Here is a 26,537-nt window from a genome sequence, read left to right as displayed (position 1 = left end):
GATTTCCCTTCACTTCCTGTCCCATAACCAAACAGGAAATGGGAGGAAATCCATGCTAATTAAGGGAGTTTCTTAGGGACCCCCAGCTCACCAGAAGCAGTGTCCCCATTGGAAGATTTCCCCTTTGTTACTTTTCTAGGGACAACCCAAAATGTGGGATTTTCTTTTACTTTCAATGATAATGGAAAACTGGACAAATAAAGAGGGTGAATCTCCCTGATGGGGGCACAGACAGCAATAAAAACTGAGAAGCGTTCTAATCCCTCTCCATGCTATCCAAAACTTAAAAAAAAGTTTTGCCTTTAGTTATACTTTACTTCCTGTTTGGCTGTGGGGCAGGAAGTGAAGGAAAATTTCCCAAATGAGACACAGATGGTGAAGAAAAATCTGACCGGGCTTATAACTCTACTTTACTCCGTCCAAAATGAAAAAAAAAAAGTTTGCCTATAGTTCTAGCTTAACCTCTTAGCGCCTCCCAGCTCTGATGGCGGGGTTTGGGGTCATGTGACTGCCATGATTGGCTATAGTAAAAAGTATACCTTATGGCATCGCTCCAAGCTATGGATGGAAGGAAAAGGATTACCCCTCCGGCAAATGAGAAGAGGGGAGCATGAGTCTGAGCGATTTCAGTGTCAGCCAATACAAGTGAAGAGATGGACGTTGCTCAGCCGATCCCAGGAGTCCAATGTTGAGGAATGGCCTCAGCCGCCATGCCAGCTGACGCATTTCGCTCCGCCCTCCGGGGCTTGGTTACAGGCCTCTGTGACCAAGTCCCCAGTGGGTGGGGCGAAACATGTCAGAGGGCGTGACCAGTACGGTGTCTGAGACCATTCCCCAACATTGGACTCCTGAGGTCAGTTGATCAGCGTCCATCCCTTCACTTGTATTGGCTGACACTGGAATCGCTCAGGCTCATGGCTCCCCTCTTCTCACTTGCCAGTGGGGTGATCCTTTTCCTTCCATCCATAGCTTGGAGCGATGCCATAAGGTATACTTTTTACTATAGCCAACATTGGACTCCTGGGATTGGTTGAGCAGTGTCCATCTCTTCACTTGCCATGATTGGCTCTCAAGGCGGTCACATGATCAGAAAGCTCCCAACTGCAACTAGCAATCGAGACCTTTCCGTGAGGCGCCAGTAAATGTGCCTAGCTATATGTTTTGTTTACATTGGCCCCTCGGGACCAAGGCCAAGCCGCTGAGAGGCCCCATATTTGCGTACACAAGGAGTTAATACACAACACTGGCACTATGTGGTTTGAGTTATCAGCTATCACAATATTATATACACTGGGTAAAAAAAAAAAGTCTCTGAACGACTTGTCCTGCCATGAGTGAGGCTCATGGGATTTGTAGTTGTCAGGTTGCATAGAGCTAATTCCCTTAATAAAGATGGCGGACGTGCCCCCGTAGTGAGCAGTGAGCATGCGCGGTACTTTGTTTTGGTTCGGAGGGGAAAGTTGAGAGGTCGGTGTGGTTATGAAAGAGTTTGCCGGTGGTTGTATAACCGGGAGGAAGAAGAAGAGCAGAGCGGCCATAGAGGACAATGGAGAGCCCCGGCCTTCCGCTATTACCGGACATTAGTGACATGAAGCGGCAGCTGGTGGAGGGGGAGATCGGGGCGGAGGAGTTCTTCTGTGTGCTGGTGTCCACCCTGGGGGAGCACAGGACCTACCGACACCTACCTGCCCTCCTCCACAGCCTGAGACACGGCCACCCCGCCCTGTATAGTCGGATCATGGACATCCAACGCGAATACTTCCTCCAGGTGACTCCCCCAAGGGTAACACTTTAACTGCTGGAGTGGGGGAAGGGTTCATCACCCCCTGCCAGGCTATTTATTGATGGATTTTGCAGTGTGTCCCCTATTGAGGACATTTCCCTTCACTTCCTGTTCCAGAGACACAACAGGAAGTGGGAGGAGATTCCACAAAGGAAGGTCAATCTCACGCTTTGTCCCTATTCACACGTGCTTTGGTCTCTGAAGAGTGATCTGAGTGTGGGTTGCCCTTCATAGAGCTTTTGACAGGCAGCTTGTATCACCTCCTCACCACCTACTTTAACCCCTTGATTGCCACACTAGCATGCTGCAACCATGTGCATTGCGCTTAGTTTCGAGGCAGTTGCAGAGTGACCCTATTCATTTGAATGTGTTGTGCTCAGCAGCCACTACACCCGCTAAAAGTAAAAGGGGGGTCTAATTCCTGCCGCTGCCTCAAAGCAACACATGTGTACACCCCCGGCCACTGCCTCTGCAGCCAAAGGAAGGAGCAGCTGGGGGTAGGTAAAAACATGGCTCATCTGCAGAATTTTACTGCCCCTCAATTGTTAGTGTAAACGAGCACTTATGACATATTTTACACCGGCATCACCCTCTGAAGAGTGATCCATGGTGGACTGCTTTTTCAGAGGGTGTTTGATAGGCGGTGAGGGGGTGTCATGTCATCTCCTCATTACCTGTTTTAAAACAAAGTCCTGTGCCCTGTAAATGACCCTGCAGCCTCCTGGGACCTGTGACTTGTCCTAGCAGGTTGTAAATGGGGGGCTTCCAGTGGGATCACCTGCAGAAATAGGTACTTGCTCCCCCCATCCCAAAAAAAAAATTCCTAAAAGTGTAAGAGGAAGGGGGGGAGGGGGGAGCATCAGCAGAATTTCCCTTTAGAGTTAAGTTCTGCTTTAACCTGTTGGTGCCGAGCGCACGAAAATATGCAGCCTCTCAGGGGCTGGGCCTTGGCTCCGAGGGGCCACATATGTGCGTACCCAATGCGAACAAAGGATTTGCCGAGAGCACGAGCACTGCGTGATCCTGGCACATTTACTGACACCTCATAAAAAGGTCCCAATCGCTACTTGAGGTCAGGAGCTTTCTGATCATGTGACCGTTGTGACAGCCAATCACGATGGTTACATGACCTTAAACCCCCCCCCCCCTCTCCTGGCGTCACAAATCCCGTAATGGGCTGGGAGGCATCGGCACCAAAGGGTTAAAGAATAAATCTAGGCGTGGCTGTATTGTACATTCTATTATACTTCACAGTATACATTGTAGTCACATTATACATGGTTACATATTATAGTATTCATCGTGGTTTCGTTCTACATAGTTAGAGTGGCTTGAAAAAGTATTCATACCCCTTGACAGTTTCCACATTTTGTCATGTTACAACCAAAAACGTAAATATATTTTATTGGCATTTTATGTGATGGACCAATACAAAGTGGCACATAATTGTGAAGTGGAAGGAAAATGATAAATGGATTTCAACATTTTTTACAAATATCTGAAAAGTGTGGTGTGCATTTGTATTCAGCCCCCTTTACTCTGATACCCCTAACTACAATCTAGTGGAACCAATTGCCTTCAGAAGTCACCTAATTAGTAAATAGAGTCCACCTGTGTGTAATTTAATCTCAGTATAAATACAGCGGTTCTGTGAAGCCCTCTGGGGTTTGTTAGGCTACGTTCACACTAGCGTTGTGTGCAGGCGGCAGAGAGGCGTTTGGGAAGCATTTTTACCGCTTCCCAAACGCCTCTGCAAATTCTGCACATTACAGCACATGGTGCTGTTCTAACGGGAGCGTTAGCGTCGCGGCAAAACAGACGCCTCTGGTTGAGTCAGGAGGCGTTGAAGCCTCCTATTCTAGTCTATGGTGCCGCTCCACAAACGGCCGGCGTTTGTGGTGCGGTTGCGACGTGGTTGCGGGGCGTTTGCGGAGTGGTAACACCATTCAAACTGCATTATAGGCATTTGTGGGGCGTTTTTAACGCTCAGCAAACACCTAGCAACCTCCGCTAAACCGCGCATGCGGCGTTGGCGGAGCATTTGCCGAGCGTTAAAAAACGCTCCGCAAACGCCGGACCAACGCTTGCCAAACGCTATAGGGGCGTTTGGCAAGCAGTGGTAAAACAGCCAAGTGTGAACGAGCCCTTAGAGAACATTAGTGACGAAACAGCATCTTGAAGGCCAAGGAACACATACAGGTCAGGGATAAAATTGTGGGGAAGTTTAAAGTAGAGTTAGGTTATGAAAACATTTCCCAAGCTTTGAACATCTCACGGAGCACTGTTCAATCCATCATCAGAAAATGGAAAGAGTATGGCACAACAGCAAACCTACCAAAACATGTCCGTCCACCTAAACTGACAGGACGGGCAAGGAGAGCATTAACCCCTTGACTCCGAGTGGCCACATAATTGCGTGCAATTAGAAATTACATATGTGCTGAGAGTGTGCGCTTTGCTCGCTCCCAGCACATATGTCCGTGACTCACGGAAAGGTCCCGATCTCCCCTTTAGATCGGGACCTTTTCCAATCATGTGACCGCCAAGATGGCGAATCATGGCAGTCACATGACCCTAAAACCCCACCCGCCTCTCTGCTTCTGAAACTCTTAAAGGGCCGGGAGGTGCCGGCATGAAGTGGTTAATCAGAGAAGCAGCCAAGAGGCCACTGATAACTCTGGAGGAGCTGCAGAGATCTACAGCTCAGGTGGGAGAATCTGTCCACAGGACAACTATCAGTCGTGCACTCCACAAATCTGGCCTTTATGGAAGAGTGGCAAGAAGAAAGTCTTTGCTGAAAGTAAGCAATAAGAAGTCCCAATTGAAGTTTTTCGACAAGCCATGTGGGGGACACAGCAAACATGTGGAAGAAGGCGCTCTGCTCAGAACTTTTTGGCCTAAAAGCAAAACGCTGTGTGCGGAAAACTAATACTGCACATCAACCTGAACACACCATCCCCACTGTGAAACATGGTGGTGGCAGCATGCTTTTCTTCAGCAGGTACAGGAAAGCTGGTCAGAGTTGGAAAGATAGATGGAGCCAAATACAGAGCAATCTTAGAAGAAAATCTGTTCAAGTCTGCAAAAGACAGGCGGAGGTTCACCTTCCAGCAGGACAACGTCCCTAAACATACAGCTAGAGCTACAATGGAATGGTTTAGATCAAAGCATATTCATGTGTTAGAATGGCCCAGTCACAGTCCAGACCTAAATCCAATTGAGAATCTGTGGCAAGACTTGAAAATTGCTGTTCACAGACGCTCTCCATCCAATCTGACAGAGCTTGAGCTATTCTGCAAAGAAGAATGGGCAGAAATGTCCCTCTCTAGAAGTGCAAAGCTGGTAGAGACATCCCCAAAAAGACTTGCAGCTGGAATTGCAGCCAAAGGGGGTCCTACAAAGTATTGACTTGGGGGGGGGGGGGGCTGAAAACAAATGCAGGCCACAATTCTCACATATTTAATTGTAAAAAATGTTGTAAACCGTTTATCATTTTCCTTCCACTTCACAATTATGTGCCACTTTGTGTTGGTCTATCACATAAGATCCCAATAAAATATATTTATGTTTTTGGATACACCATAAGAAAATGTGGAAAATTTCAAGGGGTATGAATACTTTTTCAAGGCGCTGTACATATTCTAGTATACATTATGCCTCTGGAAGCTGGAAATCACTAAAGTAGACACTACTTCTCCAGTGATCTCCAGTTGCTTCCAGGTCCCATGCTGAACGGCTGGCCTGATGCATTGTGAACACAAGAGGTTGTCTGTTCAGCATGGGTGCCATTGAGAGAAGGCTGTGCGTTTTCTGAATGCAAAACATGCTGTGATTGGAGGCAGGGTGATGATGTCATACTCTCCACCTCATCCTTCAGAGATTCTTGTCTACATTGTCCTTTGTATGTGAGGTTGGGGCCGTACATTATACGCTCCCTAGGACCAGGGACTGATGTGAAAGTACAATATGCAAAGCAATGTGTAAATTGATCGGTGCTATATAGATACCTGTACTCTATAAAGAAATTTGGTGCTGTGGTAAATGTCGCTGATCTTTTGATCAGTATGGAGTTTGAAAAGTTTGTTTTGATCAATCTTTATGACCAGGAAGGGGCACACAGCCACTTTTGGTCACCCATGAAAATGTTTTTGCTTATTTCAGCACAGTTTGACAAAATCGAACAATGGTTGGTCTTAAGCACATGCAAGATGATCAGCTGTGTATGTTGACTAAGCCCTGGTTCACATATATGCGGCCGTGTGGGCCACGTTTTGTGTGGGCACGAGAGCCCATTCATTTGAATGGACTCCTGTGACATGAGGGGAAGAAGTCCCTGCACTTCTGAAAACGCAGCCCGCACGGGAACCTCGGTTCCCAGTACGGTTGCGTTTTCCAGTGCGGGCGGCGTGCCATTAGAACTAATAGCACCCGCCCGCGGGTCTGCATTTCTCTGTGCGGGTGGTGTGGTTGCATGGATTTTCGTGCGGATCCGCAGCGGCACCACCCGCACAGATGTGAACCTAGCCTAATAAACGTCGACTGATGGAGCTAATAACCGACAATCAATATTATGACTGATCTGTTACACATGATTGTGTATGATAGCAGGGGCAGACTGACAACTTATGGGGCCCCTGTGTCCTTGCCCAAACTCAAAAAAGCCTATGAAAAAGGTACCAGGGGCATCTCACGGGGCCCCCTACTGACCCCGGGCCCTCGGGCAGTGCCCGAGTTTCCAAATGGTCAGTCCGCCCCTGTATGGTAGTGCATATGGAACTTCTCGGAAGCTTCATGTAAGGCCCCATTTAGACACGTGGCTGTATGTACTGTGATGGACCATGTTTCAGTGGCATTTGACTGACAACTTGGGAGTTTATATGTTGCTTCCTCACCACCTGTGCTAACCCCACAATGTGGTGCATTGCGCACTGCTGCAGAGTGATTGCGGCCGGATCCTATGAACTTGAATAGGTAGTATTTGGTGGTGGTTCTGACTGCCAGAGTGGCAGGGGGTATCCTTTTCCTCCAGACGTAAAGAGTGCCCCCTTGTCCTCTGTGATGACCTCAGGGTGAATAACTCTACACCGAGCTCACTATATGAACTACTGATGTATTTATACATGGAGATCATATCCCCCCTTATGTATTATACATGGTGATCATATCCCCCCTTATGTATTATACATGGAGATCATATCCCCCCTTATGTATTATACTTGGTGATCATATCCCCCCTTATGTATTATACATGGTGATCATATCCCCCCTTAATCTCCTCTTCTCAAGAGAGAATAAATTCAGTTCTTCTAATCTTTCTTCATAGCTGAGCTCCTCCATGCCTCTTATCAGTTTGGTTGCCCTTCTCTGTGCTTTCTCCAGTTCCCCAATGTTCTTTTTGTGAATTGGTGCCCAAAACTAAACTGAATATTCCAGATGAGGTGTTACTAATGATTTGTACCGGGGTAATATGATATCTCTCTCTCTGGAGTCTATACCTCTTTTAATACAAGAGAGGATTTTGCTCGCTTTAGAGACCGCAGCTTGGCATTGCATGCCATTATTAAGGTTGTGATCTACCAGAACCCCCAGATCCTTCTCCACCATTGATTCCCTCAGATGTACCCCCCCTAGTATGTATGATGCATGCATATTCTTAGCCCCCAAGTGCATCACCTTTACATTTATCTACATTAAACCTCATTTGCCACATAGTTGCCCAATTAAACCGTGCATTGAGGATAGTTATATAACATGTTGGTTGCAGTTCTGCTTTAATGATTCTTTACTTATTCCCCATAGATGCCTTCTGACTTGCCGACCTATGAGGAGGAGCTTCAGATTGCAATAGCATTATCTCTTCAGGAAGCCCCATCTTCTGCTGGCCCCAGCTGCACGATTCAGGATCCTATCTCCAATTCTAGTATCTCGTTTGCAGAAGCTGCTAAAAAATCAACGGTCCTAAACAGCAATGGTGACCAAAAACCCTCAACTAATGCCAAATGCAAGAACACCCATGATGACTTGACCACTATAGAGCTTTCCAAAAATCTTTCAAAGCTTCACACTGCAGACCACTTGGACAACTTGTATACTGGCCAACCAGAACCTGAAGATTGTGTTCTAAACTGTGATGGAAGAGATGTTTTTAAAATCATGTCCCCGATCACCAAGGCGGACAAGATGAAAAGGAGCAGACGAGGCCGAAGAAAGAAAAACTCATCGGTTCCAAAAAATCCAGTATTAGTGAAACCAGTGGTAGTTTGGTTTAGAAGAGACCTCCGACTCCATGATAATCCAGCTTTAATTGCTGCCTTGGAGCTTGGAGCTCCCATCATTCCTGCCTTCCTGTGGAGTTTGGGTGAGGAGATGGGTCAGAACTACACACTGGCCACTGGTGGTGCTACCAAATACTGGCTTCACCATGCTCTGTTCAACCTCAATCTGGCTCTGGCACAGAGCTATGGCAGCCACATAGTTTTTCGAGTGAATGATTCTTGTGCTGATGAACTTGTACGCCTTGTGCAGGAGACGGGGGCAGGCACCGTCCTAGTGAATGCAGTATATGAGCCTTGGTTAAAGGACAGAGATGATCTTATATCAGAGACATTAAAGAAACACGGAGCGATGTTCACAAAATACCATTCATACTGCCTCTATGAACCGTATTCAGTCAGTACAGAGGGTGTTGGACTAAGAGGTAAGGATAAAGCAAAATTCTGTCTGGACTATGATGAAAGCAGACATTCCCTGGACAATGAGCTGTTCACTAGTTGGGGGAACTGAAAATGCAATTATGTTAATTTGAACTGCCCTGAACTAGTATGTGTAAGCAAAGAGTAGCTGCTTCCATCAGAGCCTGATCACACTAATGTTTAACACATTCCTATTAAAAAAAAAAAAGAAACGTTTTCCCATGCAGTGGGGCTGTGCCTGCACTGCATGGATTAACCGCTCATTTTTTTTCAAGGGGGGAGGATAAAGGAGATACTTACCTAATCCTCCAGTCCTTACAGCACAAGACTGTTCTGGCTCCCCTGTGCTCCAGTGGTTTGAGTTGTGGACTGTTCCTGATGCCATCAAGCTCAGAGCAAGCTCCATAGATCAGGAACAGTCCACTACTGGACCGCGGGGGAGCACAGTTTTCCAGTGAATGACGCATCGGGGGAGTATAAGCTTTTTCCTCACCCATACAAATAGAGCAGTTGTCCCGTGCAGTGAAAAAGCTTTTGGTTGGACTTTTTAATATTCTGCCTAAAAGAGAAGTTTGGGGTATACAAAAAGTAAACATGGATACAATACCAATACAATGCAAAACGTGAGGGGATTGAGGGCCCTGCTCTTTCGAGGAGGGAGGTGATGGTGGCACAGGAGGAGATAGCTGTGGGGGATGGAGTGGTAGGAAGAGTGGAGGAGGTCAGCAAGTTAGCAGGGGGTGGGGTAGGCTTCCCTGAAGAGATGGGTTTTCAGGGTGCGCCTAAAGGAGAGGAGAGTAGGTGAAAATCTGATGGGTTGGGGCAGGGAGTTCCAGAGGATGGGTGACACCCTGGAGAAGTCCTGGAGGCGGGCATGGGAGGAGGAGACCAGGGAACTAGAGAGAAGGAGGTCTTGTGAGGAGCGGAGTGTGCGTGTTGGGTGGTACTTGGATATTAGGTCAGTGATGTAGATCGGGCAGTATGGTGGACAGCTTTGTACGTCAGCGTTAGGATTTTGAATTTGATCCGTTGCGCAATTTTGGGTACAGTGTTGCATGACCACTCAATTACCAGTTAAAGTAGCATACTGCTAAAAATGGCTTGATTGTCATGAAGGGGGTAAAACCTTGTGGACCTCAAGTGGTTAAAGTATCACATTAGTGCCACTTTTATGCTAAATAGAGGAATGGTAAAGCTCAAAGTAAATGTGCTATTCACTGCATCACACCAAGCAGGCACAGGACGCTTTTGGAAATCACATTGTGTTTGGAACACATAAATGTGAACGACCTCCATAGAAAGCCACGTTATCTACCTTGACATGCGAATCTATGCATTCTAAAACACATCAGATTCGCATCAGTGTGAACCAGGACTTAAACAGCACCAGGATTACAATAGTTAAAAAATCATAGTAAGGGACTCCTTCTTCTGGTTCATTCCTTTCTGAATACTATTCTGATTTCATAGTGTGAAGCATGCCTTTACATTTCATACTCTGTGTTAAATATAGATCATTCATCACTATGGTAATTGGTATTGGTGCCAGTCTGCTTCTAGTATAATAAAAAAAAACCTCTTTAGAAAAGTGAAAATTACAGTGCTTGCTGGGATTCACAGAGCCCACTTTATTTTATTGTTCAAAGAACTGTGACTAACTCCTGTGTTCTTGCCCCCCACCTTACACACCCCCACACAAGCATACGTGTCTATTACCAAGAGTAGGAAGAAATCGAAGGGAATATTTGTTGTAGTTTATTAAGTAGAAGGCAGAAGTACCCTAATTGATTAGGATTGCTCCATGTCATGATGACTAATAATGAAAACTTAACATAAAGGATCAGATTGTAAAGGGTCAAACATTAAAAAAAAGACCAAAGCTATTATACCTTTAAGTGATATTAAAGACAAGTTTAAAAAAGAAACAAAAAAAAAATGTCATACTTACCTGCTCTGTGCAGTGGTTTTGCATGGAGCAGCCCTGATCCTCTTCTTAGGTCCCCCACTAGAGCTCCTGTCTCTTCTCTCCTGCTGAGTGCCCCCATAACAAGCATCTTGCTATGGGGGTACCCAAGCTCCCTAGAAGCAGCTTGCTCAGCCCTGCCCCCTTTCTAGCTGGCTTTCTAGCTGTGATTGACAGCAATGAGAGCCAATGGCTCCCACTGCTGTATCAGCCTATGAGAAGGGAGAGTCCCCAGGGAGCCAAGGCTGGGGGGAGGGGGCGGGGGATGCTGCATAAGAATTATCATCCTTAGTTCAAAAGCTTTTCTTTCCTTGATGGATTTGAAATTTCCTATTAAGAACTAAAATATTGAGGTCTCCCATTGTGTGGCCTGGTTGTGCGAAATGGTGTCCCACAGGTGTGCAAAAGTCATCTTCTTTATGTTCCTTGATGGTATGTCTGTGCAAATTCATCCTTGTTTGTAACTTCTGTCCTGTTTCGCCAACATAGGATCCTTTGTTACATTTTCTGCACTGGATAAGGTATACAACATTACTGGAGGTGCAGCTGTATGATCAGAGATATAATTCTATTTGACACAAGAGATAAGGGCCTGAATTTGGACATGGGATTCCTCACTCATTATCAGGAGCGGACTGACCATTTGGAAACTCTGGCACTGCCCGAGGGCCCGGGGTCAGTAGGGGGCCCCATGAGATGCCCCTGGTACCTTTTTCATTGGCTTTTTTGAGTTTGGGCAAGGACACAGGGGCCCCATGATCCCCTATTGCCCGGGGGGCCCCATGAGTTGTCAGTCCGCCCCTGCTCATTATCCAACAGTTTTATCACCTCAAGCATCACTGCCTATGTGAGTGTAGTCTCCCCCCTCCCCAGACTTTGCTTTTGCTGTGTCTTATCTTATCTGTTCTCCTTTTTTTTTTCCTTCCAACTCCAAAACATCTCTTCTAACCCTTTGTGATCAGTACTGCTTTGACCTGAAGAAGGGGACACTCCCCGAAAGCTTGTCCTTAAAATTGTTTGTTAGTGCAAATAAAAAAAAGTATCACGGACAGTACTCCATATATATATTCCATATAGCTTCAAATCTGTAGACTTGTCCCACCAATATAGCTCCAGAATCCTACTTTCTATAGGTGTCTGGCCCGGTCTGTCTCTGTGGAGCCCTTTTGGTCCTAAGAACAGGCTGCACATTGAGCATTAATTAACCTCTTGCCGTCCGCCTGCTGTTTATAAACGGCAGGACGGTGGCAGTCCAGAGGCGGGTTGCCGTTCATAAATGGCACCTGCCTTTTCTAGCTGTGCGTGCTCCCTGGGAGCGCGCAGCACCGCGATCTGGTGCCCGCTGTGTCCTCCAGACACAGTGAAACACCAATCGTCGGACAGGACCTCTGTACGAGGTCCCGATCATGTGATCACTGATTGGCGAATCAGTGATCACATGCAAAGTAGTAAGCAAGATGTCACTTGTGACATCATTGCTTACTACGTGTGAAATCTGTGAATGATCACAGAGGTCACATGGTACAAGGCTATTCACAACAGCCTTGTACCATGTGACAAGCTGTGACCAATCACAGCTCACTCAGTACTTCTCAATGACTGCAAGAATGCACACAGAGAGAAAGAGAAATGATTGCTTTTACATCCTATATGGGTGTAAAAGCAATCAGTGTAAAAAAAAAAAAAAAAAATCTTCATCACCCCCCACAAGTAGTACAGTGTCACCATGGTGACACTGTACTGCTAGGGTGACAGTATGTAAAATAAAAAATAATAATATAAAAAAAAATAAAAATGTAAAAAAAAATGTTTAAAAATTATAATTTTTGGTTATAAACTAATTTGGATTTTTTTTTTACTAAAAAAATAACGGAATACATTTTGACCAAGATTTATGATGAAATATTATTTATTTGCAAAATTTTATTAAAAAAAACACTTTTTTAAAAAAATTTTTGGACTTTTTCATTTACATAGTAAAAAAAATAAAAATCCCAGCGGTGAATAAATACCACCAAAATAAATCTTTATCTGTCTCAAAAAATTGGTAAAAAATTCATATGGGTACAGTATTGCATGACCGCGCAATTGTCATTCAAAGTGTGATAGCGCTGAAAGCTGAAAATTTCCCTGGACAGGAAGGGGGTGAAAGTGTCCGGACAGGAAGTGGTTAAACCTCCTGTCATTCAACAGTCAAATGACAGTGCTTTAGCTGGCAGGACAGAATCTGGCACTTGATGGTTGAAATACAGAGGGTGGTGCTTGTTGTCAGTAAGGGTGAAGCTTAATCTTGGCTTGCAAACAAGTCCTTGCCCCCCTGTACAGCCAGGACCCTATTGTTCAGTGGGCCTCACAAAGAGAAAGGGATTGATTTGTAGACTAACACAGGTACTTGCAAATACTTCTGTACTGTTGTTGCATTTGGAACCTTTTCGTTCAGGTCATGTTCAGTGTTTTTTTTTTTTTTTTTTTTTAATTAGTTAACTCTTAGTTAAGATAAAAATTTTGTTTTTCTTATTTTCCAGGTATTGGCTCTGTGAGCCATTTTATGAGCTGCTGTGAAAGAAACTACTCTTCTCTAATAGGTGACCCTCTGGATGCTCCCACAAGCCTTCCTCTCCCATCATGCTGGCCTGAATCAATGGAACTGGAGAGACTGAACTTGGCAAAAATGCCTCGAAGGAAGGATGGCACCGTGGTAAATTAACAGATTTCGTATATATATATTTTTTTCTACAAGGGCAATGTGATTTTTGTACTTTTAAATGCCTCGATGTTTTTTTTCAACGCTGCTATGCAACTGCACCTTAAAAATTACCATGAGAGCTGTACTTCTGGGTTCCTGATGCATTGGAGAGGTGGCTATGACAGACAGACACTAGTTTGGGGGTGTTATGCCTACTTCCCTCCCCTTCTCTCTTGCTTTACCATTCACAAAAATACAATCTGGGGAACTAACTATGCTTTCTGCACCAATATAATGGTGCAGGAAATTGTCAGGTGTGGCTTGCACCACATGAATTAAGCAGATAGACCTATTTTCGGTCTATCTGCGGCACCCTTACCAGTTTCTATTTCGGGGTGAATTAGAAACTAGCACAGGTCTGCCCCTAATTAGCCATATAGAAAACTGCCACATATTCCTGCCAGATCCTACCTTGTTGTATGGGATGTCAGTAGACCGCTCACATCTCTTTCTCTGCTCGTGCAGTGATTACGCTACATGAGCAGAGCCTCCAGGGTTAACAACATTCCTTCTCTCTCCCACTGTGAGCAGAGGAGAGGGGACAACAGAGAGATCAGAGCATGCAGCTCCAGCTTTCTGTTCTCTGTGCTACCTGTCACAGACACAGGAGAAAAGAGACCTAATTGCTTCTAATTAACTTACATCCCTTTTCTTAATTAGGAGCAGCAACCGCTCCATTTATTATGTTTAGAAGAGTGATGCAAAAAAAATTAAGACGTGAGATATATAAAAATCAAAGTGTTTATAATGTGATTCCAGCTACATTATATATGTTGTTCAAAGGAAGTAATAATAGTAATAGTTACTAGTATTAGTAATAATTTGACAGTTTCTCGAGCAACATAACCATTCAGACCTCTGTGAAACTTGAATAGTGTCATTTGTGTTTCTACAGGTAGACTGGGCAGCAACTATCAGGAAATCCTGGGACTTCAGTGAAGATGGAGCTTATACTTGTTTAGGAAATTTCCTTGACAATGGCAAGAACATTTTCTTGATACTCTTAATACATATAAATACACATAGTATAGGTCAGTTAGAAATCTTGGGATTTTCTTTGGCATTGTAAAAGCTGGTCTCTGCCCAGAAAATCTGGTTAGGGGGAGTTTTAAAAGAAGGCGAGATGTGTTCATTGAACTTTTTTCTGTTCTTTGGGTTCCTGAGCTAGTTTTGTACCTTAACCACTTGCCCTCCAGATACCCCCCCCCCCCTTCCTGACCAGGCCATTTTTTGCATTACGGCGCTGCGTTATTTTAACTGACAATTACGCAGTCATGCAATGCTGCTCCCAATTTAAATTTCCATCCTTTTTTTCCCACGAATTGAGCTTTCTTTCGGTGGTATTTGATCGCTTGTGCGTTTTTTATTTTTTGCACTATAAAAAAAATATTTTTGACTTTTTGCTATTAAACCTATCCAGTAAAAAAAAAAAAAAATTTTTTATTATTATTATACAGTATTTATAAAGCGCCAATGGTTCGCTCAGCGCTGTACATTACAAAGGGGGACAGAACATGCGACAGAACAATACCAATACAATGCAAAACATGAGGGGATTGAGGGCCCTGCTCTTTCAAGCTTACAATCTAGGAATTTTTTTTTCTTTCAAAATTGTCGGTCTTTTTTTGTTTATAGCATAAAAAATGCAGTGGTGATCAAATACCAGCAAAAGAAAACTCTGTGTGGAAAAAAATTACATAAATTTAATTTATGTACAGCGTTGCATGACCGCAAGTAACGGCACTGCCGTATCGCAAGAAATGGCCTGGTCAGGAAGGGGGATAAATCTTTCTGAGGTCAAGTGGTTAATCCTAAACCTAACAATAACTTCAGTTCACTTCTGATGATGGATTACCATAAAATGTTTGAGTCTAACCTTTTCAGTGGCAAAACCTCAGCTATGCAATGTATGAGCAGCAAAATACTGGGACAGAAAACTAAAGATCCATGCCAGTTTCATTTTTTACTTTGCCCCCACCCTCCCTCCAGAGAAGCTGGTAAAGGTCATAGGTCAAACTTAAGGGTTATATTTTTATGGGAATATATCTTACCCCAAAAAACCAACAACAGATATGTCAGTAGATTACTTGTGTGACCTGTTGCTTCAGATGTAATAAAATTAACTTTTTTTTTTTTTTATTTCCAGGCATAAAACACTATGATAAAGAGTCTGGGAGAGCAGATAAACCATACACTAGCCACATTTCCCCATATCTCCACTTTGGTCAGATTAGCCCGAAGACAGTGCTGCATGAAGCATATTTTACCAAAAAAAGTGTGCCCAAGTTCCTAAGAAAGCTGGCCTGGCGGGACCTGGCTTACTGGTTGCTCGTCCTCTTTCCAGACATGCATGTGGAACCTGTCAGGCCTGCATACAAGGTACATGATTGTTATCAAAATGTGAACCTAACCTCTCCCAGTGCATGTCTGTCAACAGCAATTATGGTGAGGATTATTATTATACAGGATTTATATAGCGCCAACAGTTTGCTCAGCGCTTTACAATGTAACGGGAGACAATACAGCAATGATACAGTTCAATACAAGAGGGTTAGGAGGGCCCTGCTCCTTTTATATTCCCCTTTGGTCAAAGATAGGTGCTTGCACAGAAGAGGCTTTAAAGTAGAAATGAAGGCAAAAAAACAAAACAAAAAACATCGTCGAGCAGAGATTTTTTTCGGCAGAAGAGACATTAAATGTTTACTCTGACAAGTAAAATCTTCTCTTTTTGCTAGCAATGATTTTAAGCGAACACTGACTGCTGCATATGCACAGTACATTGTGTGCTCTCGCCATCTTACAGATGGGGAAGATTTGAGTTGATTATTGGGAAGGTGCAACTCCATGCACGGGAGTTCCATCATCATTGGTCACTTAATTGCTGAAGAAAGAAGATGCCAGGAGCGGAAGAAGCTTCTTAGAAGACAGCATGAACAAGGCAAAGTCAGATATAAGTGCAGATCTGCACAATTTGGAGAGTACTCCAGCCACACCCTAATCCTCAGTTACCCTTTACCCCCAGTTCACATATCCGCATTCCTGCAGGCCGCGTTTTGCGTGGGCACGAGAGCCCATTCATTTGAATGGACTCCCGTGTCCGGGACACGCAGGGAAGAAGTCCCTGCACTTCTTTGAAAACCGCAGCCTGCACGGGAACCTCAGTTCCCAGTGCGGTTGCGATTTCCAGTGCGGGCGGCGTGCCATTAGAATTAATAGCACCCGCAGGTCCGCATGCTTCTGTGTGGGTGGTGCGGCCACATTGTTGTGCGGATCCGCAGCGGCACCACCTGCACACGTGAACCTAGCCTTAAGGATATTCTACAGAAACAAAATAATTTACTTCATTCTTTTGTTTGCTTTTTTTTTTTTTATTCTGAACTCCTGGCCTCTACAATGATGCGTTATACTCTACTTCCCCATAATTTTAGCCCTCCCTGTAGCCTTTAAATTAGTCAGAAGGGCTGGTTCACATCAGATGCTTTCCAGTGTGGTTTTAAACTGCATTCAGACTGCTTGCACAGTGCTTGCCATGTACAGTGGGTAAAGAAAAGAATCAGCCCTTTAAAATAATCACATTTTATTGCTTTGCAGACTGAAATGAAGACAGACACAGTTTTTGTTTTTTCCGTGCAACCTTTAACGTCCAAGTGAAAGATAGAACACCAACATGTCAGAAAAAAATAAAAAAACAGAATTACTGAGCTGGAAAAAAGGATCACCCCCTCGTAAAAATGATTTGTAAACTCAGGTGTAGCTAATCGCCTTCTCAATGGCACACAAAGCCGTGCCATCTGTGGTCATTTTGATTAGCTCAGCATGAAAGAGCTTTCCTGGAGCATTTCAGTACTAGGTAGTGCAACTGAAGCAAACAATCAACTATAGGTGGCAACGCAATGTCAAAAGATCTCTAGGCTAAAATTGTGGGCAGGCATAAGTCAAGAGATGGATACAACAACAATTTTCAAAGGCTTTATCAATGCCTAGAAGCACAATGAAGTTTGTTATTAAGAAGTGGAAGATGTTTGGTACAACACAGACCCTTCTGATTAAGTTTGCTGACGAAACGCGTCAAGGGAAGTGACGTCAGACGCACACGGCAGAAACGGAAGTGGAGCAGCGGCCATTTTGGAAAAGGGCAAAATCCTATCAAACACTCGTGGATGTTTCCTGAACTACACAGAGGTTTGGTATATGGATAACGAGGCGTTTTAAAAGCTGTTGTGATGTAAGCACAGAAATAAAGTGTATTTTAAAGGTGTTTTGCGGTATTATACTATATCTTTCTTCATATATTGTTACATCGGTGGAGCATGGTATCAGGAGGAATGTGGAATATTCATGCTTACTAACCCAGATGACATCAAGGAGTTGTACATTTAAGGCTCTGATGACATCCTAAAGATCTTTTCCCAGGAGGGCTATCTGTGGAATTGTATCATACCCTGGTGGTATTAAGGCGTGAATATTATTTTATTTTGGTAGGGGTATCCATTCCTTACAAAAATAGAAATGTTTTTCTTTTGCAATGAGAGTGATTCACTGTCACGGTTTACACATCCATTCACTTTTTCACTAAGAGTGGTCACGTGTTTTTTTTTTTTTTTTTTTGTTTACAAACGATTTTATTGTATAAAAGTAGACTGTAAAACAACAGTACATTTTCAAATAAAACTTTCAGCAAAAACAAGGCACTTTTGAATAGTACATTACAGAAAAGTATATTAACGTAAGAAAGAAAAGGAATAGAAAAAAAAATTAAATAGCAAGCACATGAAATGTGTAAACGATGAGTTAGGTTAAATGATACATCTGTCAACCGTATATGCCATTCAACTTTCACTGGGAATGTTATTAATCATGCAATAAGTGTCTATAATCCCTCCATGACTCCCATTTTTTATCAAATAAGTGCATCTTATCCAGTAGGGTATAGTGAATGCGTTCCATGAGCATTACAGTATCAATTCTGTGTAAAACGGAGGTCAAGGGTACAGTATTGGACTTCCAATGCAAGGCAATAGAGGTCACGTGTTTTTACACAGTGTATTTATTTTTACACAGTGTATTATTTATGCATTGGTTTATTAAGGATAATGCACTATGTAAATTTTCTTTTTTTGAGGTTACATTGGTCGTGAGAGCCATTTGGAAGGCTCAGGCACCTGGATTGTTTTTGGAATCACCATTTATGACTATAATTTTTTGAGGACACAAGTGTGTGATTTTTTTGCATATTGACTTTATCTTGGACACTATTGCTTGATTTTGGACAATTTTGTGGTTTTATTTATTGTTTTTCACATTGTGGGAGATTTTTGTTTAAAGTAGCATTTTTATTATTACAACACAGACCCTCCCCTTGATCAGGACATCGCTCCAAACTGGATGAAAGAGCCAGGAGGAAACGGGTCAGAGAGGCTACCAAGAGGCCTACAGCAACTCTGAAGCAGTTGCAGGAATTTATGACAGAGTGGTCATTGTGTGCATGTGACAACAATATCACAAATGTGGCTTGTATGGAAGGGTTGCAAGAAAAAAGACACTCCTCAAGAAACGCCACATGCAGTCACGACTGCGTTTTTTTCAAAACGCACCTTGAAGATTCTGAGGCCACATGGAAAAAGGTGTTCTGGTCAGAGGAGTCTAAAATTGAATTATTTGGCCTCAACACTAAACAATATGTCTGGCAGAAATCCAATACAGCTCCCCATTCAAATAATGCCATTCCTACAGTAAAGGAAAATCTGCTGCTCTCTGCTAGAAAGTTGTCGATGGGAAGAAGTTTTACCTTCCAACATGACAATGACCCAAAGCACAAAGCAACAATGAGCACACAGTGGTTGAAGGAGAAAACAATTGAATGTCCTTGCATAACCTAGTCAGAGCCCAGATTTAAACCTCATTGAAAATATGTCCATCAAATTTAACTGAACTTGAGCAGTTCTGCAAATAATGTCATTTATTTCTGACATGTAAGCGTTATATCTTTCAATTGGATGTTAAATACAGCTGAATAAAACAAAAACTGTATCTGTCTTCATTTCAGACTGCAAAGCAACAAAATGTGATTGGTGGGGGGGGGGGATTCTTTTTCATACCCACTGTATTCCAATGGCCCTAGTTAACACCAGTGCGGTCAGTTGTAGTGCTTTCATCAAAAGTATACATTCTTGGCATCTACAACATGCTGAGAATAGAGCTAACATTAGTGGGCTCACAATGGCTGAGGGAAGATGTGGGATCCAAAATAGACAGCAGAGAGTATGACAGCAGAGAACAGAGCAATGGTACTGAGCATTCTCTTCCATAATGTGTGAATGTTATATTACAAGAGAACTGGAAAAACTGACTTGACAAAGCGCAACTGCGCGAAACATGTCGTCTTGGTAACCCCACATATGCTCCCAGCTGAAGCCAACGCCGGACACTGCCTTCGTTTGCCATGGTGACACCACCCAGGACGCTGGTACGCTGACACCACGTGATTTGAAGTCGACAGGAGCATTCTTTGATCTCAGCTCCCCTCAGAGCGGACGGGCCGTCCATTGGAATCACACTGTCCACTTCAGGCTGGTTAATTTTATTATACTTGCTACTTTATCTCACCCAATAAAGATGCACCTCCACTAAGGTGCTTGTCTGAGAGCATTTTCCACAGCGCCTTTTTTTCCAGTTCTCTTTATCATGCATATGATTAACAAGGCAGCAGTGGTGAGCTCATGATTAACTGTTCACATGTTTCCACCTGGAGTGGCCTCTCTGCGCTCATTTGTATGAGTTTTCCGTTATATTACAAGACCCCATCATTGCAGCTGACAGTTTAGCTTTACATCAGCACTAACCCCGCATGAAATATTAACCTTCCTGTGCTCAAAGATGCCAGAACCTTTTTATCTTTTTTTTATCCTTTAAATTGTTCTTCCTTTAACAGACTAAGCTATATAGCCGTATTACTGATTTACATTTCTCAGTGATATAATAATTGTTTTTATTCCAGAGTCAGCGCTGGAGCAGTGATCTGAGCCATCTACAAGCCTGGCAGAAAGGGATGACTGGATACCCTCTGGTAGATGCTGCCATGAGAGAGCTCTGGCTCACCGGCTGGATGTGCAATTACGCTAGACATGTAGTGGCCTCTTTCCTTGTGGCTTATCTTCACTTACATTGGATCCATGGCTACAGATGGTTCCAGGTAAACAGCAGTAACACACTCATTTCACCATTAGTGCCTATGATGATTGCCTATTTCAATTATTTGAATTTAGAAAAGAGCCAATCAGTTAATTTTCCTGCTGACCACCCAGCACTGCTTCTTTTTGAACAGCAGAACATAGCCAGCCCTCCATAATAAGTTAAAATAAACAGAAAAAATGCACGGATAAAATAAATACAATAAAATAATGCACTAGCTCTCCAACACACAATAATACCTTTTTATAGCTTCTTGTTGAAGTGTGATTACACATTTCTAACTGTATCTGTATCATCTAAATTCTCAAAGTGGTCCTATGATCATGTAAGTTGAGAAGTGGAGAGTGCAAGTGCCAAATCCAAAAGGAACCACAAATGGAGGGATTTTACCTAGGTGTTAAACACACTTTAGTGGGAGTAGTTGAATATTGGGAAGTATTCCTAATAAAGAGTGTATGAAACTCTTTCAAATTCTCTTCACTTGTGGTTCCTTCTGGATTTGGTGTTTGCAGTATTCTACTTCTTGATGTATCTACAGAATAACCCTTCTATATTGCTTTCAACAAAGAGCCTATTATGTATGCTTGCCAGGTGAACCGCTCTACATTCATTTTCAATGTTCCCTCAGGTCCAGTGTCTGCACATTGTTTGTTTTTTTTTTTTCTTTTTTTTTTTATTATTGCTATGTAAGTTCTCCTGTTAACCTGCTCACTCCAATACCTGAAAGTCCTAGAAGGTCAGCGGTCCCGAAGTGTCTTCAAAGCAGAAAATGCTGCTTGAAGATACCAGTGGTAATTCATAGACCTAGACACCCTTAATGTCGGTGTATCCCTACTGAACAATCCTTCCTCAGTGTTCTCCCACCCTCCCTGTCTGCTACACCCATCATCAGGACAGGTGCATTGTTGATGAGGTTTGGGGAGCCTGAATGGGAAGTAAGAGGCTAGTTCCTCATCAAGTCTGTTCTACTTTTGATTGACTGCGCACGGCAATGGGTGCATCCATACCCACTAGTCAGACCAATAGAGGCTTTCAACCTGCCCACTGCCAATTATATCAATGCGGCCCTGATTGGAGCTAGTTTCTTGTTGAGTGACAAGTCATTTCCCAAATATAGGTAATGTCGTAATGATATCACTAGTATCCCTGGGCCCTTTATTTATATTTTAATTTCAGCCAGGGACTCTCCCAGCCAACAGCTGAATGGGGTCAGGATAGAGCAAGGTCAGGACAGGCATGGCCCACTCTCTGTACGGGAATACTTCCATACGCCAGCTCAGAGCTCGTCTTAATTTCTGCCAGTTTCCTAATCTGAATAATTTAGTAATTCTTTAAGAATCTGTCACTGCCATACCAACAGGTTCTTAAAGCAAGAGTAGTAAGAACTACCTGAATTTGCTGTACGCCGGCGCAAATAGTTGTCTGAATTAAGAAACAAGTATTTCTTAAAGTGCTTGTAAAGGCTGAGGGTTCTTTTTTCATATTTTACGTCTGGGGCTTACAACCGCTTTAGGGCTCATTCACACCATGGAACAGAGACGTCAGCTTTTCTGCATGCGTTCTGCAAGGGCACAACTAAATCAGTTGTTCTCTATGTGCCCTGTTCACACCACAACATTGGTATCATGTGCAGATTTTTTTCTACGCAGGAATCTGCAATGTCTATAAAACTCATTGAAATGTGCATGAAAACTGATGTCTCTACAAGTGGAATCTTCGTCAGTTTCCATCAGTTATTTTGCTTGTATGGTGTGAATGAGGCCTAAAACAGTTAAATACATTCCTGATGCATCAAAACAAAAGGATGTGGAATGTTGAGCTTTCACTTGCTCAAGGCCATATAAAAGAAAATAAAATCCAGTAAATATCGGGATTTAAATAGTACCAGTCAAGCACAAATGATGAATACCACGAAGTTCAGTTGGGCTTTAAGATAATGTGTAATGAATATTTGTGATTCTGTTGCCAGGACACTCTTGTGGATGCAGATGTTGCTATCAATGCCATGATGTGGCAGAATGGAGGAATGTCCGGACTAGACCACTGGAATTTTGTTATGCATCCTGTAGATGCTGCCATGACCTGTGACCCCTATGGCTCCTATGTGAGGAAGTGGTGTCCAGAACTGGCTGGGCTGCCTGATGAATACATTCACAAGCCCTGGAAATGTCCTCCATCTCAACTCAGACGAGCTGGTGGGTACATAGATTTAATCTGTCAGTTGAAGCACTTTTAATCATCTGTAAATGGCATTTATTTTTTTTATCCTCCCCACCATCCAGTACCACACTACTCTCTGCATACTACTGTGTATTGAGCTGATTAGAATCTTAAAGTGGAATTAAAGGCAGGAATATTCCCCTATCCTCCAACTATCTATGCCCCCCCCCAGGTGCCGGTCTTCACTCATCTTTATTGGTCAGCGAAGGATGATATCACTGATGTGCACATGCACAGGGGTGCAGCCATCCCAGCACATAGGCACTGTGTCAGAATGTAAAGTGATCTGTGTATGCACAGCTCAACATACATTCTACAGAGGACTGTAAAGAGGCAGGTAAGTGTTTTTATGCAGAAAAGACATTGTGTGTCTCTTCTGCAATAAAGAGCCTGCTTGTTTTCAATTTTTTTATTTTTAGTCTTTAGTTCTTCTGTAAAGGATAAATAAACCCAAAAGTAAGAATGCAATATATCGCAGCGTACAGTCCTTGAGATGTTCTGGCTGCGTTTGTTGTATTTTCTGTACTTGCTGAAAATGTTCTTAGCTTGGAAAAAAGACATGTCGATCTCAGCAGAAATGCAGTGTCCTTGTCGCTAGCTATCTTTCGTAAACAACCAATTGCTCTGCCCCCCCCCCCATGCATTGTACAGGAAGAGATATGGACATGTTTGTAGTCGATATCAGAAGATCAGCCTAGGGTGACAACCATGCCTCCCTCCATAGATGTCATGAAGGAGTAACGTAGGCACAGAGGGACAGAAAGTGTGTTTTATTTGTAGAATTATCAGGTGAAAATAAAGTAAAAGAAGCTTGAAAAAAGGAAAATGAATGCAGCCACTATACCAAGATCTGTAAGGTGCAATATACTATGTTTGGTTTTAGATACATGTTAGGACAAACAAGCCAGACTATATACATTTCTGCTTAGCATACTGGAAAAAATAAGGCCACAAAGGTGGATGCATTAAATACATGCTTTACAAAAAGAAATGTATTCAACTGCATCACATTGCAGCTATAAAATCTGTTCTACAGATTGACAAAATGTCTTATGCTGAGGCTCCCTCTACTGGTAGCAAGGATATGTTCAAGGTGCTCAGGATAAGACTTGCAAAATTGAATGCAGAGCTGAACTTCACCCTTACTAGCAAAAGTATTTTCCTTCCTGCCACCAGAACAAACTAAACTTCCTGTACAAGTTTCGGCTTTCTGAAAGTCAAGGCTTTCACAGGGCTAGTTGAATTAGGGTAACAGCCAGGCAACTAGCATTTTCAAAAGTAAAGGTCAACAATAGCAGCATACATAATTTTGTTAACCACTTTCCCTGCGACCCCATAGCAGAAATACTACGCAAAATAGGTGCGCAAATTCACGTGTGTGTGTGTGTGTGTGTATATATATATATATATATATATATATATATATATATATATATTTATTATTATACAGTATTTATAAAGTGCCAATAGTTCGCTCAGCGCTGTACATTACAAAGGGAGACAGAACATGTGACAGAACAATACCAATACAATGCAAAACATGAGGGGATCGAGGGCCCTGCTCTTTCGAGCTTACAATCTAGGAGGGAGGGGATGGTGGCACAGGAGGAGATAGCTGTGGGGGATGGAGTGGTAGGAAGAGTGGAGGAGGTCGGCAAGTTAGCACGGGGTGAGGTAGGCTTCCCTGAAGAGGTGGGTTTTTAGGGTGCGCCTAAAGGAGAGGAGAGTAGGTGATAATCTGATGGGTTGGGGCAGGGAGTTCCAGAGGATGCGTGACACCCTGGAGAAGTCCTGGAGGCGGGCGTGGGAGGAGGAGACCAGGGAACTAGAGAGAAGGAGGTCTTGTGAGGAGCGGAGTGTGCGTGCTGGGCGGTACTTGGATATTAGGTCAGTGATGTAGTTCGGGGCAGTATGGTGGACAGATTTGTACGTCAGTGTTAGGATTTTGAATTTGATCCGTTGCGCAATCGGAAGCCAGTGGAGGGATTGGCAGAGGGGGGTGGCGGAAACAGAGCAGTTGGAAAGGTGAATGAGTCTGGCAGCCGTATTCAGGATCGACTGAAGCGGGGATAGCCAGCGGCGAGGCAGGCCAGTGAGGAGGGAGTTGCAGTAATCGAGTCGTGATATGATGAGGGAGTGGATGAGCGGTTTAGTGGTTTCTGGGGTTAGGAACGTGCGGATTGTGGCGATGTTGTGGAGCTGGAGTCTGCACGAGCTTGTTAAAGATTGGACTTGGGGCTGGAAGGATAGGTTGGAGTCCAGAATGACACCAAGTACTCTGGCCTGTGGGGCGGGTTTGATGGTGGCGTGTATACACACACACACACACACACACGTGATTTTGCATCTCTGGGCAGGGGACGAGCGCGTCCTACCCGCAACGCCATTGGCAGCCTCACCTGTCGATCACCGGGTCCCGGCCAGTGATTCCCCACCACCACCCGGCGATCACCATGTGTCACGGACGGGGGAGAGACCTGTATGTAAACAATACAGATCTTTCCCCTGTCAGCTAGCAGAGCCATACAAAGCAATGTGCTTACAGTGAAACACACACAGCACACAGTAAAACAGCACACAGTTAACCCTTTGATCTCCCCTCATGTTAACTCCTTCCTGCCCAGTTCCATTAGTACAGTGTCAGTGCTTTTTATTAGCACTGATCACTGTATTGGTGTCACTGGGGTTGTCATCGACAGTCCGTTCTCCCCCATTGTCAGAATGCCCATCACAGTCCTGCTATAAGTCGTTGATCGCTGCCATTACTAGTATATATGAAAAAAAAATATTCCAGTATATATACCGCCATTTGTAAATGCTATAACTTTCACGTAAACCAATTAATTTACACGTATTGGGATTTTTTTTTTAGCAAAGACATGGAACAGAATACATTTTGGCCTAAATTTATGACGAAATTTGTATTTTTAAAATTCTTTTACTGGACATGTTTAATTGCAAAAAGTCAAAAATATTGTTTTTTTACTCAAAATTGGCGGTCTTTTTTTTTTTTTTTTTTATAGTACAAAAAATTAAAAATGCAGAGGCAATCAAATACCACCGAAAGAAAGCTCTATTTGTGGGGAAAAAAGGCATAAATTTAATTTGAATGCAGCATTGCATGATCACGCAATTGTCAGTTAAAGTAACGCAGACCCGTATGGCAAACAATTGCCTGGTCAAGAAGGCGGGTAAATCCTCTGGAGGGCAAGTGGTTAAAAAAAATGTTATTCAGACTTGTACATGCTTATTAGGTAATGTTTATATTTTGGTTCCAAATTAGCTTTATAGTCTTACACATTTTATGATTTCTGCACAGGTATAGTATTGGGTCAGAACTACCCTCACCGCATAGTGGTGGACTTGGAGGAGAGGCGGGAACAGTCCCTCAGGGATGTGGTTGAAGTACGACGGAAACACTGTGAATATGTAGACAAGGTGTCTGGCTCTGACATGGTGTCTATTCCTGATCAGCTCCTGGCTCTCACCTTGGGCTGTCCTGACGGAGATGATGATGTCATCAAAAGCAGCACAGGCCAGTTCCTGCTACCAGTCATCACCAGGAAGGAATTCAAATACAAGACACTCCAGCCCGATGCAAAAGACAATCCCTACAACACCGTGCTAAAAGGTTATGTGAGCCGCAAGCGGGATGAAACCATTGCTTATATGAATGAGCATCATTTCACAGCCAGCACTATCAATGAAGGAGCACAGATGTATGAGAGGAGGGAGAGAACTACCAGGATCATAGAGGGTCTTCCACAAATGAGAGACCCCAGGAATAAAAGCCGCAGAACTCCCAGCGGTGATCCCTTTTCTACAATTCCTCCAGGCTATTTTCATCTAGCTAACTAGTTCCATCCAAACACTGCACTGCTTGCAATGGCTGGTGAACCTATTTATGTATTTGTTAAAAATATAAATTTATAAATGTATTAT

At 43.4% G+C, this 26,537-nt stretch overlaps 1 protein-coding gene across 1 annotated transcript; it reads left to right on the top strand.

Annotated features, from left to right (window-relative positions):
• Positions 1-1,460: 1,460 nt before the first annotated feature.
• On the top strand, positions 1,461-26,533 carry LOC149452057 (uncharacterized). Its single transcript, XM_089689779.1, has 8 exons — positions 1,461-1,768; positions 7,583-8,480; positions 12,964-13,136; positions 14,080-14,164; positions 15,331-15,563; positions 20,182-20,376; positions 22,345-22,570; positions 25,915-26,533. Exons 1-8 carry the CDS (start codon positions 1,547-1,549, stop codon positions 26,451-26,453), a joined length of 2,571 nt encoding a protein of 856 aa, XP_089545905.1. The 5' UTR covers positions 1,461-1,546; the 3' UTR covers positions 26,454-26,533.
• Positions 26,534-26,537: the final 4 nt, after the last annotated feature.

Source organism: Staurois parvus, unplaced genomic scaffold, assembly GCF_062004578.1.
Source record: "Staurois parvus isolate SC_StPar_1 unplaced genomic scaffold, SC_StPar_1.0 ptg000498l, whole genome shotgun sequence".
NCBI lineage: Eukaryota > Metazoa > Chordata > Amphibia > Anura > Ranidae > Staurois > Staurois parvus.
The sequence above is the reverse complement of the archived record's forward strand: the minus strand, read 5'-3'. Positions and strand labels throughout refer to the sequence as shown.